At 45.6% G+C, this 13,538-nt stretch overlaps 1 protein-coding gene across 12 annotated transcripts in view; it reads left to right on the top strand.

Annotated features, from left to right (window-relative positions):
- The window catches only part of LOC119382956 (UDP-glucose 6-dehydrogenase), a 56,751-nt gene that overhangs the window by 6,909 nt on the left and 36,304 nt on the right, over positions 1-13,538 (top strand). For all 12 annotated transcript variants that reach the window (XR_007415081.1, XR_007415083.1, XR_007415082.1 and 9 more), the window contains exon 4: positions 3,339-3,503. Coding sequence is in view for 9 of the 12 variants with exons in the window: in XM_049412355.1 (XP_049268312.1) it covers positions 3,339-3,503 (165 nt within the window). In the remaining 3 variants the exon portion in view is untranslated. The remainder of the gene's footprint in view (positions 1-3,338; positions 3,504-13,538) is intronic.

A 13,538-nucleotide genomic window follows, 5' to 3' on the forward strand; every position in this document is an offset into this window, starting at 1 on the left:
GAGTGTGCATATAATTGCTATCACAATAAAAAGAAAAAATAATCATGGCAGCTTCGCACTAGTGGTGCCCTGAAGGAAGAGCGCAGCTGGGTGGCCTTCCTTGCTTATCTTTTCTTTCTTTCTTTCTCTCTCTTTCTCTTTATTTCTGTTTCTCGTATCTCCTTTTTGTATCGGTTCTTTCTTTCTTTCTCTTGCCTTTCTATCTCTTTCTATTTATCGCTTCCTCTTTCTCTTCTCTCTTTCTGCTTCTTTCTCTCTATTTCTGTCTTTCTTTTTTTCAGTCATTGCTGTCTGTGTTTTCTATCTCTTTTTCGTGTCTTGTTGTTTTCTTCTCTCCCTTTCTATGTCTTTTTCTGTCTTTCTATCTATTTATGTCTTTATTCTCTTTATTTTTCTGCATTTTTTCTCTCTCTCTTTTTCTTCCTTTCTCTCCCTCTCTTTCACATGTTTCACGTGCTTCACTTGGCCGAGCAGAGTTTTCGTTTAATGCTCGCACCTGCTGTACTCGGTAGTTGGGCTTGCCCAATTCCTGGCGCATACCCACTTGAGGGGTTTCCCACGACGGAGCGCAAGTTACCGATAGCTTAAGCAGCTTCACCGTTCAAAAATGAGGAGCCATTTCACTCTGCAAGCTGGACGACCAGCGAAGCTGTTTAGCGCACAGTACAGATACAAAATGGTGGATGCCAGTTTGGTATGTTAGGCCAGGTTGTTTACGGCCCGCCTGTTAACGTTCAATACGCATTATTTTTTGCACTGCACTATGGAGGGCACTAGGGAATGTCCTAGCTGTACACAGCATCGCTGTAAAAGGAAAACAAAGTTTGTGATATCATTAGTCCCCCGTTGAATGCACTTTCGGACACTTTCGCGGATGCTCGGCTTAAAGCAGTTCTCCGTCTTCCAAGCAACCCGGCGCATGCGCAAGCGATAGTCTGGAAGCACTACGAGAATGCTCAGCACAGAGAGGCCCCAGAGAGAGAGGGAAGGGAGTGTCGGAGGAAGTTGGTTATCTGAGCTCAGTTCAGTGGTGTCATGTGGCACCCAGCAATGCAGTCGATCGAGGAGAAAAAGAACCTAGGCTTTGTCTATGAGTCGTCTTAGGGGAATGCATTGGCAACAGTGGGAATCTTTAGTATTGAGGCACTGTTATATGTCACGGCATTCGTCTACCACTTCTGATGATGATTACGTAGATGTATTTAGAGTGTTATGTCATAAAGTACAATTTTCAGTATCGAGTATTTTGTTTGTTTGCTAGTTACGAAAAAAAAAAAAATCGCTGAATAGGTTATTCGAGAACACTCAAGCGCAGGAAGCCCCTATTTTGGCATTATCAAGTGAAATATGGAGTGCTCCTGAGATTATTTTCTACATGAGATGCGCAATGAATCGAAATATTTCTAGCTCTTCATAAGAGCCCCATAATAATTATTCAGGTGCTTGAATGTAAATGAAACTTGCTTCTTCAGGTTAGCTGCTCCAAAGTGCTCCAAGATGGAACTTTTTGCTGCTCCAAAAATTGCTCCAAATCAGAAGTCCTCGGTAGCATCACTGCAAAGTATATAACTCTGGAATGAGAGTTAATGAACCACCAGTGTCACAAGAGAAATTATATTCATTTAGGCCTAGCGTGCAGATAGCCCGACTCATAACTAATCCAAGCATGAGCCCTGCATTTGTATTGCACTATCCAGACAAGACATAGGCTCACAAGAGAATCAGAAAATAATTAACGGTGATCAAATCGAAGAATGCTTGGACAGGAGCTGATGTTTCAACGAGGTCTCTTGTCAGAGCTTCTCCTCCAGGCTCCTGTTGTTTAACCATTGCTCACCATGCGATGTAATTTTTAGCTGAAGGAAAGAAAGTGACTTTTAAGGGCTCGTTTTTCTTTGTTAGACACAGTATTAATGAGAACTAACAGACAATAATGCCAGCGAAAGTATAGCGGGTGTTATTTCTAGTAATTAGGATATAAATGTGAAGAAAGTAAAGCGGACGAAAAGATAACTTGCCGCCGGCAGGGACCGAACCTGTGACCTTCGAATAACGTGTCCAATGCTCTACCACTGAGCTACGGCGGCGGTCATCCTCTCGTCCACTTTATGTGGTATATATGTACATTTGAACCTAGGACTGTTAGTCAATGCCGACCGCAGCCATGGCGGCGAGTGTGGAACACTCCTAGGTTTAAATGTACATATATACCCCATAAAGTGGACGAGAGGATGACTGCCACCGTAGCTCAGTGGTAGAGCATCGGACGCGTTATTCGAAGGTCGCAGGTTCGATCCCTGCCAGCGGCAAGTTATCTTTTCGTCCACTTTACTTTCTTCACATTTATATCCTAATGGCTAGAAATAACACCCCTTATACTTTCCTTGGCATTATTGTCTGTTAGTTCTCATTAATATTGTATCTAACAAAGAAAAATGAGCCCTTAAAAAGTCACTTTCTTTCCTTCATTCATAGCGAGGGTCTTGTTCTGGCAGACTTGATGCCTTCAGGTAGTATGCGAGGGACCATCGATCAGCTGCCGGATCGTAAAAAGATCACGTGCTATCATGATGCCAACAGGCAGAAAAAGAGTGTTCCACACTCGCCGCCATCGCTGTGGTTGGCACTGACTAACACTCCTAGGTTTAAATGTAGATATATACCCCATAAAGTGAACGAGAGGATGACCGCCGCTGTAGCTCAGTGATAGAGCATCGGACGCGTTATTCGAAGGTCGCAGGTTCGGTCCCTGCCAGCGGCAAGTTATCCTTTCGTCCACTTTACTTTCTTCACATTTATATCCTAATGACTAGAAATAACACCCCTTATACTTTCCTTGGCATTATTGTCTGTTAGTTCTCATTAATTTTTAGTTTGTAATTCAGCATTAACCTTGTAACTCCAGACACAGTCTCATATCAAGCAAGATCAGAACAACTCATTCTCTTTCATTTCCGGCCAGAGAAAACGCAGCGGTTACAGAATGATCATGTCAGTTTAGGGCTAACTACTCTGAATCCTTTCGTTTCCATCACCAGAACTTTTGGCAACATAAACGAAAATTTGGCTACTATAAAAATAGTTTTTCTCTTTTGTCCCTTTAATAACCAGATTCGTAGCAGCATGACTTGTCACATGGCATGAATGGGTTGTTTTAGTTTTTACCTCTGTTTGTTTCATCTCATCCAATGGGATGAGATTCATCTCATCCGATGGGATGTCAGTTTACCTCTGACATTCCATCGCATGAAGAAAGTAAAGATGTGCAGGAAAAACTAAGTTAAAACGAGGGGAGGAACAATGTCTACTCAGTTAAAATGAGAGTACATCTGATTCAGGGAAGGGCAGCCGACCTACAGTATGTGGAGGCTGCAGCCAGGACCATAGCCGAGAAGGCCATTACGCCAAAGATTGTGGTCGAGAAAAGCACAGTCCCAGTAAAGGCTGCAGAGAGCATTAGCCGTATCCTCAAGGCTAACATTATGGAGGGAGCAAAGTTTCAGGTGAGCCTTACCATTACCACATCCAATTTCTGGTAACCTTAAGATGTTTGTGTTGTTTGATCGTCCTAGGATACGTGGGCACTTCTGACCAGTTATTAATGGCGGTCGTTAGCTTTAAGATATTTTAATTTGGTAAAATAAGCATGTGTCAGGGGTGAGACCGCTGCGCATATTGCGCATTTTTGATACGATTCCGTTCTCCTGTGCCAAGCTGCTCCAAAAGGATAAAAATTGCAAACACTGCGCCGAACTGCGCTGAAACGGCCTCACAAGCAAGAATTTTCAAGCCCGCGTCACTTTCAGCGTGGGAAAACGTAACTTTAGAAGCAGCCTCAGGGATACGTTCGCAGAACATGTTAACGCGCCCAAGCGTTTCTTTCTACGCGCCTTTGTAATGGAGGCTTCCATAGTGCTGTGATAATCGCCTCTGAGCGGTTGTAAATATGTGTGACCCCCCCAAAATGCACTGCCGCTCCGCTAGCTTGCTGCTTCTCGGTAGGCTGAGTGTTCCGGCGCTACTGTAAACTGTCGCATAGCGAAAACTATCGAGTGGCATACGTAGCGCGTAGCGGGGTTGTTCACTGTCAGTTTCTTTACTGTGCATCGCTTGTTCCTCTGCTAGCTACGGTTTTGGTGTCGACAGTTGCTGCATGTGTTCTCCCGCAATGAGCAAAGGTGAGTATTTTTCGTGTGGATAGAGTGAATATTTGCGGCTGCATGCGTTAACCTCGTTAAAACATATCTGCTGTGAACGCGGCATAACTATGCATTAAACGGTAGTAGGCACTAACCACCAAGTTCCAATTTGCATCTCCTGGCTTGCGCCGCAGCCACCAAGGAGGAAATAAATGCAGTGCCGCTGTAAATAGCGCCTCAAGTACGCACGACAAAGCCTTTTTTTGTTTGTTCATTTGCCACAGCGCTGATTCGGGCTATCTCATACGACTGTGCTATAGCACATGGTGGCGACATCAAGGAGCATTTCGAAACTATTACGCTTACAACGGCGCTACGGTTGCAGCGCCGTATGTGCGGGCGTTTGACGACTTAGTGTCCGAGCGGTAAGGTTTCTCGGCGCTCGCGACGCATTCTTGAAGGCGGTCCCGCACGAGGTGTCAGCGAACGGTGGTGCAGCGTGCTTTTGTTATCACCTATTAAAAGCTTGCGGTACACTTGACGCTACGCCACCCGCGCGGCCGAGCAGATAGCTAAAGGCGCTTTATTGTGATGGGGTGCTTATAGGCGTACGCAGGGTTCGTTCCCCTTCAGGGAGGGTGAAGGTTCATCGCAGCACCCTCAATCCCGATTAAGTCAAAGTATGGGCGGTATGCGGCAGACTTTGCCCCCCCACCCTCCACGAAGGGGAACACTGACCTACAGGAAGCTCTGGGGAAGCTTGAAAAGCTAAATAAGCAGATTAACAAAAAGTAAAAGCAGTAATCTGCTAAATGGTACTGCTTATGTAAAGCAAAGACCTACTGCTATGTGGCTACAATTCTTGTGCAATCAGTTTTTTTTTATTGTTTGAGAAGTGTGATGTTTTCTCTTTTCTTATTTTCAAATGTAAAGTGAACCTAGTTGGAAAAACTTCTTTAATCTACTTCATATGTTGTTATCCGGGTCGTATAAATCGTGTGGTTTGTAAAAAGGTAGTGTAGTTCATACCTGGCGATAATCTGTTAAAAAAAGCTTTCTCCAAAGGCTGTTTGAATGTTATGTGTATTCTAAGCCGATTAAAATATGTGCTTGTTCCTCCAAGTTGCTACAAGATTGTTTTTTCAAGCTCCAAAAATGACATAATAAATGCCACTAACTGCTCCCAAACAAGGCTCTCCTGCTGCTAAATTGAAATTTTGCTACTCCCAAAACTGCTCCCAAATCGATTTCAGCCGTCTCACCCCTGATGAGTGTTTATCTGAGTTGGCAGCACCTCGCAACGTCGCCACTGGTATGATGTAAATCAAGGCCCCATGTGACGTTCCACGAGTAAAGCCAGTATTGTCGACATTACAGAGGATTTGCAGGGTGCACACAATACCATGACTGGCACCCGGTAAGCGCTGTTGTTCCTCACCCCTCTCGCTCTGTTGTTAAGCTGCTCTCAAGGTAGTTCTGGCTGCTTAGGCCAGGAATGCTTTTCTTTTTCTTGAGGGGACACGCGCTTAACAGGCTGAACTCATACCGAAGCATACATCGTTTCAGTCTTTACCGCGCATGGGGTCCTGATTTGAAAAGTGCGCTTTCAACATCATAAAAGCTTGAGTGCACGTGATCTCAGGTGTGCACCTGCTGTGGGGCACTAGTTTCCTATGGATTTTAGGCAGGCGTTTCGAAGTGACACAAAATTGGTTGCAATTAACGACACTAGCATTAATTATACAATACGGTAGAGCATTTACGATTCAATTTCCGGATTACGAGGCACAAAGCTACAAATACATTAAAAATGTCACAATCAAAAATTTTGCTGTCAGGGGTCCTTTAATATTAACATATGTAAAGGGTTATTTGCACAAGGCAAACAAGGAAATAAATTGAAGTGTGTAATAGTAAGAGAATCAAGCTGGTTACAAGAATGAAGTGAGTTGCAGTAACAAGAAGTAGTCTATTTTTAATTACAAATGTCAGAAACACATGAATAATGAGTGACCTTTCTAAAATACTCCTGGCATTGAGACTGTGCATAGTAACTCTCCTTAGTTTTAAATGTTCTTGCTTAATAACAACAGTAATGTTGAGTGTAATGCCTAAGTAATTCAAACTGTTGTCATTACAACGCATATACAGGTGATGTGAGAGTAACTTGTCCTTGGATAGGATTAAAGTGTGAGGTGGTACGCTTGGCAGACTGTACAGTTATTTCTTTAATGTAACTGCCCCCTGCATTGTTATACAGATTGCTTGAAAAGCTCCTGGGAAGACTTGCACTTGTTTGACACGGTAAATTCAAAGCAAAGTCAATGTGAAAATGATGACCAAGACCTTATACGTATAGCCTCATGCACCATGACATCAGGTGGGAGGCAGAGGCTAACAAAACTAGCACTTAACATATGCATACCTTTCAAGTAAGCGCTTATTCTTATAATAAAATTTTGTTTATGTAGCGAAGAGGAATGCCCAGTGCTGCAGCCACATCGCCAGCTTTGCTCGAGGCACGAGCTGGAGCTGCCCAGCCTGTGTTTGCTGCAACGCTGCCTGCGCCTGTACAGCTCATGCTGTCCCTATCGGACGCTCCCGGCCCAGTGTTTTTATTATATTTTTAGTGGAGGTGCTGGGTATTCCTCTTCACTACATGTCCGACGGCCGCAAGTGGTTGCTGGTGATACCTCGACATCTTCGGGCTAAAATATGTTCAGCCTTTCACGCTGACCCACAGTGTGCACATGCAGGCGTCTTCAAAACATACACCCGACTTTCCTCGAGGTTCTATTGGTGAGGCATGTACACGTTTGTGCACAAGTACATTCGGTCATGCCCACAGTGCCAAGGACGCAAAGCTCCTCCTCAGCACGTCTCTGGTACGCTCCAGCCAATACCGTGCCCGGCCAGGCCCTTCGACTGCATTGGCATTGACTTGTATGGACCTCTTCCATTCACGGCTTCCTGAAACCGCTGGGCAGTCGTCGCCGTTGACCACTTGACGCGATACGCAGAAACAGCTGCTCTGCCTGCTGCCACAGCCTGTGACATAGCATCTTTCCTCCTGTGGAACTTGATTCTCTGTCACGGCGCACCCCGCGAACTTCTGAGCGATGGAGGACGTGTGTTCCTTTCCGAGGTTGTAAACGCACTCCTTGTCGAATGTCATATCGTTCATCGCACTACTACCGCCTACCATCCTCAAAACCAGTGGCTTGACAGAAAGATTCAGCCGCACCCTAGGCGACATGATCTCTAAGTACGTTGCCTCTGATCACTCTGACTGGGACCTAATTTTGCCCTTCGTGACGTACGCTTACAACACGGCTCTACAGGCGACTACAGGCTTTTCACCATTTTTCCTCTTATATGGCCGAGAACCTTCGACCACCCTCGACACCATTCTGCGACACCGACACAATTCATCGAAACCTACGCCCATCTCTCAAGTTGCCCGCAGCGCCGAGGAGTGCCGTCAGCTCGCCCGCTCGTTTAGAACCGTAGACCAATGGAAACAAAAATCTCGTCGTGCCGATGGCCGCCCGTACCCTGATCCTCACTTTCTTCCAGAATCCCTTGTGTGGCTTTGGGTTCCAGCTGTCCCTACTGGCCTCTCCTCCAAGCTTGCTTAGAAATATCAGGGACCCTACCGTGTCGTTGTGCAGACGTCACCTGTAAACTACATCGTTGAAACGGTTACACCGCCTACAGACCAACGCTTTCGTGGTCGTGAAACTGTCCACGTACAGCGTCTGAAGCCCTACTACGATCCGCTTGTACTGTGTTCACCGTGAGTCGCCAGGATGGCTCCTATTTCAACGGGGGACGATTGTAGCGAAGAGGAATGCCCAGCGCTGCAGCCACATCGCCAGCTCTGCTCGAGGCATGAGCTGGAGCTGCCCAGCCTGTGTTTGCTGCAACGCTGCCTGCGCCTGTACAGCTCTTGCTGTCCCTTTTTGACACTCCCGGCCCAGTGTTTTTATTATACTTAATATATATGCTTAGGCATTTACTCACTGAGTCAAGCCAAGAGCTGTGCCAAGTACACGTTAAAGGGACACTAAAGGCAAATAACAATTTATACAGAGTGAAAGGTCAATGTGTGAGAACGTTTAAAACGTCAATAGTATCAACAGCAGTGCTCTAGTAATCGAAAAATTAAGGTAAATGTAGGACACGATGTGCGTCATGAGTGGCACATTTTGGAAATGATCCCGATGACTTCAAAGAGTCCCGAATACACTTAACCACTACTAATCAAACTAGTTGTGATAAAAAAAGAACCTTCCGTGCATCACAAGACGTAATAAAATTCTGCTTGTCCGTTTCTGTTTGATTCATGGAAAAAATAACCTCTTGGCGCTACCATGGGGAACGGCGCGAGTGGTTCAAAAGTTCCTTTTTCGCCAAGCTGCGCGTTCAGTGGTAGTTTCGGTATCGCGTACTGCTGCGTGTCCTTGGCTCTCGCTATTTTCGCCCTGTCGATACTCTACTTCTGCTGCTGCTGGACAAGCTAAGCTCCATTACAGTGAACTATACAGTTTCGGAGTGGCCCGTCGTTGCGTCTTGGCAAGGCTGATGGCCGCTGCTGCTCAAGAAACCATAGCTTCGGCGGCCGGGCAGGAAAGGCGGGCAACGTTGGGCATGGCAACTGCTACATCAGATGGTCCGTTCAGGCGGGTGATTTGAAGTGTGCTAACGCCGTGCGGACCACTAAAACGTGATTTTCTTTCCAAATAAGCATTTCCTTGGCATGAAACAAGCACTACGAGGTTTCTGCAACGCTATTGCAACAATCAATGCTGACTTAATATTTGCCTTTAGTGTCCCTTTAATAGCATTCCATTTTGTATGACATAAGTCCCCGATATGGTCCTGCCATATTTTTGTCGGGAACGTAAGTGTCTGCTTCAATCCGCTGCATGTCCCTTCTTAGTTTTCATGACTCCCCATCTGTAGTGCACATTTAAAGAAACTGAACCACAGCACACAATAACTATAACCAAACTGCTGGGACTAAATTCTGATGGGCTCTTTTAGGAAAATGAACCAGCAATCACTAAAAAGTAGGGTTCTGCGAATAGTAGTGAAATTTTATCTCGAATCGAATTCGAATCGAATAGTGCTGAATAGTGACCAAAAATATCGAATGTCGAATACAAGAGATGTGAAAGAAACCACAAAGAAATGAAATTTGCTCATGTCCTCGAGCACATTACGAGGTGAGTGACTGCTACTGAAACACTACAAATTGTCATGCAGAAGCACAAGCTGTTCCACATGACCTGCCTTCAGGCTCTGTGGCCGTGATGTTCCGGTGTTGACGGCTCATCTGAAAGCGGTAATGTTGTGCTTCATCGTCATGAGTGTTACGGGCCCAAAAATCTTCGGGCACCCAATCATAACGGCGTTTCAACTGCTCATTGGAACGATGGGAGTTTCTGAACGAGTGGTGCGGTGCGGCAGTACCGATTGCTCAGCGTGAACAAGCTTTCACAAGTGAGCCCAATTGCCCAGGGCTTTGCAGGCACAACTCAGGACATTTTACGGCACTTACGGTGTACGTGACCGAACTACGCAAGAAGTCCATGCCTTCATTTCGGAAACGGAGTTGTGAAGGGCAGGACTGTAACAAGAAGTAGTCTATTTTAGGGGCGAAGCTCCTAAGCCGTGGGTTTGTCCCTCCTAGCTCGTACGTGACCGCCTATGCCGCGCGTATGTGCCAGTGGTGATGGCAACGAAGCAGCGCGAGTGTTCTTGGCCCAGCGCAGGGACGAAGAAGACGTTGCAGTTCTTTCTCTGATCGATAAAGCGTGTTTGTTTGTCGTGCTCCGTGTCCTCGTCGATCCCACGTCGTTACACTGGTGGATGTGCGGGGTAAGCTTCATGCTTGGCACTCCATCGCGGAGCCGACAGTCGAGCCCGGAATCGCCACCACGCGTCGAAACACCGGTACACCGATTCAGTCGTGTTTATGTGTTTTTTACGTGCGGAAATGACATAATCTCCTTTAAAATAAAGATGCGCTCGCTTTTAAACCAGGGTATCGATGAAAATTTGACTGAAGGGCATACTGTAACGACGTTGGCGTTAGATTAAGCCACCCGGGCCCTAGCTAAGTCGCACCATTGGCCTTTGTTACGTTTTATATATTCGGCCTGTCGAATTATTCGTACTTCGAATACTAGCTATTCGAAAGTCGAATCGAATTATTCACTTGGGTATTATTCGATTCGAATTTCAAACTCGAATATTCGCACACCCCTACCAAAAAGCTATTTTCAATTAAAAATATTAGAAGAACATGAGTCATTGGCTATCTTTCTAAAATGTTTTATGCATTGAAACTACGAATTGAGGCTATGCATAGTAGTTCTCTTTAGTTTTAAATGTTCTTGCTTTTCAGAGTACGTGAAATAATTTTTAGAGGTGTGCGAATACTCGAGTTTCGATTTCGAATCGAATAATACCTAATCGAATAATTTCATTCGACTTTCGAATAGCTAGTATTCAAAGTCTCGAATAATTCGAATAGACAAATATCTAAAACGTGGCAAAGGCCAATGATGCAACTTGTTTAGGGTGGGGTGCCTGATAATGCTAACGTCATTAGAGCCAGCCTTTCGTTAAAACTTTCACCAATATCCTGGATCAAAAGGGAGCACACGTTTATTCTAAAGAATATTATGTCATTTCAGCACGTAAAAAAAAAAAACTTGAGAAAACTGTCAAGCCCTTCACAACTTCGCTTTCGAAATGAAGGCACAGATTTCATGCGTATTTTGGTTGTGTATGCCGCAAGTGCCGTAAAACGTCCAGACTCCCAATTTTGGCCTGCGAAACCCTTGGTGATTGGCTTTCCATGCGAAATTTTGCTGACGCTGTGCAGTCGCCACTGTGACATCGCATCACTCGTTCAGAGACTCCCATCGTTTTGGCACCCACTTAAAACGCTGCTGTGAACGGGCGCCCGAAGGTTTTTGGGCCTGGAGCACTCATGACAATGACGCACGACATTACCGTTGTCAGATGAGCCATATTGCGCGACCATAGGGGGACAAAAAAAAATAAAGGACTAGCTACCATACCCTCCTCTGTTAGCCGTTTGGAGGTTAGAAGTGCCGCTGCTGACTAATGGTGGCTCTTCTATCAACATGCCTCCGCACCCATAAAAGCCAAAAAAAAAAAACCCCTCCCGAACAAGCGCATATTACAGCTGTCACCACGGCATGGCATGGTGACATCTCATTTCATTTCTTTGTTCTTGCTTTCAATTTCCAATAAATTCTTTTGTATTCAATATTCGATTCGATATTCTTGGCCACTATTCGGCACTATTTGATTTGAATTTAATTTGAAATGAAATTTCACTATTCGCACACCCCTAATTATTTTACAATGCCTATATATGCCATCACGAGTAAAGGCACGGATACCGTGGACATTGTAGGGAATTCTAGTGGACTTTGCACATCGGATGTATACAAATGCACACAATTGCGTACAGTACCATAGACTATGGAAACGATTAGTCTGTGTCTGTTCTAATGGCCCATTTATTCTGCTCGAGGTAGTAACTGATGATTAACACTTTGGCCAAGTTGTCAGTTGTAAGGAAGAAGATGGAAAAGAAGACGCAAGGGTACAGTTCTTAGAGGGCGAAAAAGAGGAGGAACGGCAATAAACAGTAATGGCGACCGTATTGGATTCGTGATTCCTCGGTGTCGTTACAATTTTGGCGCAGTCTACTGCAGGATCCTGGGCGCGCCTGAACAGCTCCGATTTTCCGACGACCATGCACGTCGACGTCGCTGCAAGATGTGTCAAGACGGTGAGCACTGCATGCTGCGTCTATGGTGGAAAGTCGATGTGTTCGCGTGAGCTCTGACTATTCGGCGACATATCGCCAATTCTCGAAAGAAGATATGAATCGCGAGGAACTTCAAGCGGCCATCGCGCATGCTGGTCGGCTCCTAAGTGAAGATAGACTACACGAAGCCGGACTGACAAAAGAGGAGATTGCTGAAACAGACAGTCCGTTAAGAGGCAAAGATATTTTCCAAGATATAATCAAGTTGCAGGAAGAAAATAGCAAGTGGCAACAACATCTCTTGGAGCTTATAATGCAGACAGGAGTTGACCGATCTCTGAAACCACCTTTGGAAGTAACTAATCCAGAGATCTACGATGGATCATCATCAATGAGTGCTCAAGCCTGGCTTGACTTCTACGAATACGCATGCGATCAAAATTTTTGGAATTACGATCGCGACAAAATAATGCACATGCGATTCTACCTGGGAGGCGTTGCGAAGACCTGGCATGACATCCGAGCAACAGAGGAGGCAGGACATCCTTGGGCGGACTGGAGGCAGAGCTTTCTAGCGACATTCTGTGAAAGCAAGTTTTAAAGTTTGGACCGTGCAATAGCTTTGAGGTACCTCTCTGGTCCTGTTACGAACTACTTTTTTGAGAAGTGGAGGCTATTGCATGCGGCGGACTCGGCACTCTCCGACTCGTCACTTGTGTGCCTCATCACGTTGGGACTTCCTGAATGCATGCAGCGCCATGTTCAGCTTGGAACACCACGAATGCCTGAGGAGCTACTGCAGATTATGAAGCTGTTGTTCGTTCAACAGCGACAGTCTTCGGCAAGCGAAGTGACCACCGCTGAAATGTTTCCAGCACCTGGATGGCCAGACCCATTCAGCGAACCCAAGCCATCTACGAAAAACACAAGGCAGACGAAGAAAAGGAAATTTACCAAAGGATGTTCTGACGACCCTTCGTCCCAAGCATACGAAAAGATTTTTCTCACGGACCGCGCCAAACTAATATACGTGCCTGCGCAAGTAAATGGGAAGGATGTGAAAGCTCTAGTTGATAGTGGAGTGTCAATCACTGTCATTAACAAGGACGCGATCCCTCAGCTAACTATAAGAAAAGGTTGTCGCGTCATCGTGTACGGCTATGATGGCAGGAAACAACTGTATGATGAATGGACAGAGATCTTGATTACGTGTCAGGACAAGAGTACGACTGTAAAAGTACTGGCCCTTCACGGAGTGAAGTATCAACTTCTTTTGTCCCGCCCGGTGATGCAAGAATTGCGTTTGAATCTTTATTGGGATGGACAAGTTACCACACATAATGATCGCCTGCTGACTACCTTTATAGCCGTTGCCGGAAACCCCCGCAAGCCCACCGCCGCAGAAGACGTCACTCGCATGTATCCTGAGTTACTTTGTGTAGGCGGATACCCGAAGGCGACCACTAAGTTTCAAGTACCATTTGAGCTCCGAGATACGACCATAGTGAAGCGGAAGGCTTACAACATGTCCAGAGAAAAGAAGTTGTGGCTGAAGGCAGAGCTACAGGAAATGCTTGATGCCG

This window comes from Rhipicephalus sanguineus, chromosome 2 (genome assembly GCF_013339695.2).
Source record: "Rhipicephalus sanguineus isolate Rsan-2018 chromosome 2, BIME_Rsan_1.4, whole genome shotgun sequence".
In the NCBI taxonomy this organism is placed as follows: domain Eukaryota; kingdom Metazoa; phylum Arthropoda; class Arachnida; order Ixodida; family Ixodidae; genus Rhipicephalus; species Rhipicephalus sanguineus.